Source organism: Sinocyclocheilus anshuiensis, unplaced genomic scaffold (assembly GCF_001515605.1).
Source record: "Sinocyclocheilus anshuiensis isolate Anshui unplaced genomic scaffold, SAMN03320099.WGS_v1.1 scaffold1006, whole genome shotgun sequence".
Classification (NCBI taxonomy): Eukaryota; Metazoa; Chordata; class Actinopteri; order Cypriniformes; family Cyprinidae; genus Sinocyclocheilus; species Sinocyclocheilus anshuiensis.
In genome coordinates, this window is record NW_015540918.1 from 265,978 (window position 1) to 271,748 (window position 5,771).

Consider the following 5,771-nt stretch of genomic DNA (forward strand, 5'->3'; position numbering starts at 1 on the left):
GCATTTAATGTTTTCATGTTCTTGTGCTTGTGTTGTTTGGCAAGAGCTTTAGTATTGGGAGTAAGTCTGATATCTTGTAATGTAGCTATTAACTTACGATTTTTTTTCTTACTGATGTAGTTTATTAATAAAAGGTGTATGAATGCTTCGTGACAAGGCAAGAAAATCTTGTGTCTGTATGTCTGACTCACTGTTTCCTCTAAAATGAGTTCTATCTAAATATAAATCGCTCTAAAAGTGGCCATATAGTACAAGTCAGATGAGTTTACCGTTACATTACATTTAAGCGTTTAGCAGATGCTAAAACTAATAAAAGACGAACAAATCAATTAATGAAAGAGCCAACAACTGTAGGACACATTACCAGGTTCATTAGACAACTAGGTTAGGAAACGAGCTAGAGAAGAGAAGGAATGCATTGTACAGTAAGTGCACTGGTTTACTGTTGAATGAGGGGGGGGTGGGGAGTAAATCCTAAGGTACTTCTTGGCATCACTAGATAGATGGCAGACTATTTATACAAAAAAAAAGCTATACTTCATCCATAATTCAGTCCAACAAATGTTAACACTAACAAATTACCTTAAAATGTAATTAAGTACCTTTTTAACAACAAACAGTAAAGGGAATGATAAATGTTGTTTTTGTCATTCAGTTACTGCTGTTTCAGTCTTAATAGCAGAGCAAACTCAATTTGTTCATCATCAATCTCCATTTGCCAGCTTAAATACATACATGTATATATAGAGAGAGAGAGACAAAATCACAAAATTTGGTATATGGGCATGAAAAAGCTACATGGGTATCACAGAATGGCATTAGGTCTAGACTGGAGAATTGCAACCATGCAGTGTTTACATTGGAACCATTGCTGTAAAATGCAAACAACATTTACCCTGTAGATGGTATGTTACTGGTCCAAGATGGTACATTTGTGCTTAAACCAGCTTAAACCAGCTACCAGGTTGAAAAACGGAGTTACCAGCTTAAACTGCATTTTCCAGCTGGGGGAAATGGATATGATAATGCCACAGTTTTCTGTTCTACTATTAATTCAGTTATTTGCAAACATCAAAATAAACACTTTGCCTAAAGTAAACGAATTGTCTACACTGCAGTATCACACAACCGCCCATAGGTGCAGTATAGTAGTCATGCGTTATATGTGTATTTAAAGTATATGGCTAAGTGGCTAAGGCAAATTTGAATATTAATTCGGTCAAGCACGCAACAATTCGTACCCTTCCCGGGGTATCAAGGCACGTCATCTCATTCATATTCAGGAGCCGAGAGTTCCCCCATAATAGAAATCGTTAATTGGTCAGCTGACTAGCATCCGCCTCCCGACGTCAGCCTTTCAGCCAATCAGGAAAGCCGACCGAAAAAAACGTCGCCTTGCATAATTAATATTCATGAGCCTTGCCTTTACAGTAGTATGGTTTGTAAATACACACACCGTACCGGAGAAGGTATCACGGCTGGAGGTTGTTCGCGGAGCTTTCAGACCGGCTCGCCGTCAAACTGCTGACACAAAACATGAAACATGGTCCATTTTAACAAATGGACGTCAGTGAGGAGCGCGTCTCTCACCGACAGGACTACCGCACGGGATTTAAAGCTCCCATAGTGGTTCGCGATGACGGTGGATTGGTTTAGTATATGAAATAAAAGGCTGTGAATGGATCATGGCTTATTTTAAACGCGTATCGTTGGTTTAATTGATTACCGACTGTGATTGTAGCGCCCCGCCATTTGTTTGCTGGAAACATTGATTCAACAGCGCACCAAATCAAGATGACAGTGGAAAACACAACTATCAAAAGTCGGATTAAAAATCTGCTTCGTTCGCCTTCCATCAAATTGAGAAGAAGTAAAGCTGGGAACAACAAAGAGAATCTCAGTAATAAGGTACAGTGCACTACTTACGTTAAATGACACGAAGCATGAATGGAATCTGTATCTGCAGTTTATCAGGATAGCTGTGATTTTCTGCAGTTTAATGCAAGGTGACAGTGAATTGGCACTAATATGTCAGAATCTTTCCAGGGTTTTGTTGTGTAAACTCTACATATGCATAATGTGGCTCTGTCAGTACAATGCAACAGCAAGATTGTAAAATTCACTGTCACATGTCACAAATCACTTCAAGCCCCGGTAAACGGCATGCTGGGAAAATATAATGCACAATAAAAAAAAAATGTTATAATATAAATTGCCCTGAATTCATTAAACACTGGTAATGTTGCAGTGAAAATAAATTGCACAAAAATGCACTGCGATATACAGAAACCCTCAGTTTTTAATATAAGATAATATAATATTGGGTGCCTTTTAAGTTTGGAGATTGAGGGCACCCTTTATTCAATATATAATATAATTTAATAAAAAAAAATTCAAGCAGTGGTAAAGTGCATGTTGTGAAAATATAATGCACAAATATGCATTATTATTATTGTATCAGAGTAGTCATCACTGACTGCTGCATTCCATTCAGATCGCCTGGTTACTGCTGCAGACCCTTGGATGACTGTACTTCCCTTTCATACACAGGAGCCTTGTGACTTTATGATTGTTGAGACTGTTGTGCAACTGAAACGAATGCCTTGAATAACTCTTGAGACCTCAGCTGCATATGATTTGTTGCTCATAAATTACACACTGTTGTTCTCACTAGCACATTTTCTGTAACCAAATCCATATCTATATGGAATTTTTCACTAGTCTGTAGTGTTCATAGTGCTGGCTAAGGCATCACTGATATTATTGCTCAATTTATGCCCCAACTCATATTAAACTTAAGTTTTATTACATTTTATTATTTAAAGGGGTCATATGATGCTTTTTTAAAGATCATTATTTTGTGTATTTGGTGTAACAGAATATGTTGACATGTTTTAATGTTCAAAAAACACATTATTTTTCAAATACTGTACATTATTGTAGGTCCTCTATGCCCCGCCTCTCTCAAACACGTCGTTTTCAACAAAGTCCCTCCTTCCGACAAGCGCAGTCTGCTCTGATTGGCCAGCTGACCCAGTGCATTGTGATTGGCTGAACACCACAAGCACTCGTCGGAAATGTAACGCCCCTTACCATAGTCGCAAGCTTCATCTTTCAAAATAAATGTAAAGACAGTAAATAATGTCGTTAGTTTTACCATCAGTTCAAGCCCGAAAGGGGAACAGACACAGTAATGACGCAGTACACAAGAAAACTTGAAATCGCATCATATGACCCCTTTAAAGAATAGTTCACCCAAAAATGAAAATTTGCTCAGGCCATCCAATATGTAGATGAGCTTGTTTCTTCATCAGAAAAGATTTAGAGTTCACCAATGGATCCTCTGCAGTGAATGGGTGCCGTCAAAATGAGAGTTTAAACAGCTGGAAAAAAACATCACAAAAACATCATTCACACATGATCTCTTAATGGTAATTTACCGGTAATTTACCAGTAAAGACTGTATGTGTAAAAGGGGCTTATAAAGGATTGACCCAAGCTGTGTTGTGGGACCAAAATATAATAAGCAATTTTAAACATTTATGGTTCCTGAATGGTTTCAAAGCACAATTATATTAAAAAGGCAAATTTAATACTACATTGGTCAGAGAAGACACCTTCTGCAATTAAATTTCATGCATTTAACATGCATTTCATAATAAAAAATAAAAAAATCCAATACTATCAAACCGTGATGATCACTGCTGTAGTGTAGAGACAATATTTTGTACATACTACCATTTAAGCGCTATGCAAAAGACTCTGTCAAGGTGCCTTTGTTTCGTACAAAAGAGCAGATCTGTCTCTCTTTTTGCCTAAAGCGGTTGAGGAATCTCCGGTGTACAAATCCAGACAAAGGTATCTGAGCTTTTTGTAAGACTATACATCCGTTCAGCTCTTAGACAGGGCTCTATTTTCCAAGGTTTACACACTGTATGAAAATCAAAGCCATTCCTCCAGGTGCTGTGCAGTTCATTGACTCAAGGACTTTGCTGTTCTCCGAGGATCCAACATACAACGATTGCAAGAAAGTTTCTGGAAAAGTGCATGACACAGCCGTGGGTTCAGAAATTCCCATTAGAGATGCTGAATGAGAAATGGTTTAAAAACAGCATGCATTTGAAAACAAGCTCTTTTTCCGTTGTTACAGCACTAAGAGACACAGTGGATATATGGAGGTCTGTCAAAACATCTTTGGAAAGATGATAAATCAAAGCAACAACCACAGTTATAGTGTTTTTATATCAGCATGTTCAGCACAAATTGTGGTAGTACACTAAGGCTACATCCAGCTTACGGTGGGATAATGAATGTACATACGTAGCATTTGAAGTCCAAACGCTGACTTCAGCTTATGGATTTCTTGAAACCTGCATTTTTGGAGGATAAAGCAGCAGTAAATGGAAAGACAGGTTTATAAGGATGCAGGCTGTCTTTCCATTTACTGACGGCAGAATTAGAGGAGACCACTTCCATAAACCAGGTGTTGTTCCTTTCATTTCTCCGTTGACCTGTACTTAAAGTGGCCATGATTGATGTGAGAGAGTGTTATTAGCTTGGATATGGCCATGCTTTCTTTGAAGAGATGGTCTAGCAGAGGTTTTAAAGGTATCAGATGTTGAAGACAGGTGTAGAGGTTCAATAAATTGGTTTTTATTGCACTTAAATTGCTGAAAAAACATAGTGCATGTGCATTACTCATTGTTTTTGCTGGAATGATAGTATGACATTATGTGTTCATCTTATTACGCAATCTCTAATTACGGTAGTAACAACTTTGTGTAATTGCTGGCTGATTACCAAATAATTGTTTTTTAAACACATTATAAATTACTGTTAATCAGTGCTTATGCAGTGCAAAATGGACACTATAATGGGAATGTTATTGAAACATTACCCAGCCTGTTTACTGTTTGCAGACTTGTGCATTTTATATTTAAGCTTGTTTTTGTGCTTCAAGAACGTGTTGCTTTGAGTTTGAACAGTTCAGCACTACTTAACAAAGCCTCATGGAAAATTTCGAGCTCGTAATTTCCATTTAAGATGACAACACTGCTTTGGAGCATTAGTTTTGAGTCATTCTGTACTCTGGGCATTTAAAGTCTCTCAGGTTCTTTAAACAAAGTCGTGCATAATAAACTATTTTTATATCCAAGTGATATCAAGTTATATCTTCATCCAAGTGAATTCGTTGCACATCAGCACTTGTGCTGCTGTAATTTACCAACTGAATTGTTCATCTCTTACTGACTAAAAAATGGCTATTGTACAATCACATAATTTACGTGCAGTTATAGACTTTATAATTACTAATATAATAATAGAACACTTGCGTAATTTAAGTGGCTAAAATTCTGCTCACACCAGAAGGAGGTTTTTTTTTTCATGTTTATTTTTGGTTCTTTTCATCTTTTCATATGAAATCATGTATATTTTATGTTATTGCTTGCTTTTTTGTTCAGATGTCCAATTTAGTTATAAATTTGTTTAATTTATATTTTAGATATTTTTAAATATTTTGTATTTTAATTTATATATTTAATTTATATTTGAGATATTTTTAAAATATTTTATATATTATATATAATTTCTAAATATAATTATAATGATATAATATTATATATAATTGATATATTTCATATATATTTTAAAATATATTATATATTTTAATATTTTATATTTAAAGGGGTCCTATTATGCTCTTTTACAAAGTCTTGATTTTGTTTTGGGGGTGTACTAGAACATGCTCTCATGCTTGGTGGTTCGAAAAA

At 35.9% G+C, this 5,771-nt stretch overlaps 1 protein-coding gene across 4 annotated transcripts in view; it reads left to right on the forward strand.

Annotated features, from left to right (window-relative positions):
- Positions 1-1,444: 1,444 nt before the first annotated feature.
- Positions 1,445-5,771, forward strand: part of LOC107689307 (mitogen-activated protein kinase-binding protein 1-like) — a 50,242-nt gene continuing 45,915 nt past the window's right edge. For all 4 annotated transcript variants that reach the window (XM_016487250.1, XM_016487254.1, XM_016487252.1 and 1 more), the window contains exon 1: positions 1,445-1,908. In XM_016487250.1, the coding sequence (XP_016342736.1) occupies positions 1,795-1,908 (114 nt within the window). In that variant the 5' untranslated portion in view covers positions 1,445-1,794. The remainder of the gene's footprint in view (positions 1,909-5,771) is intronic.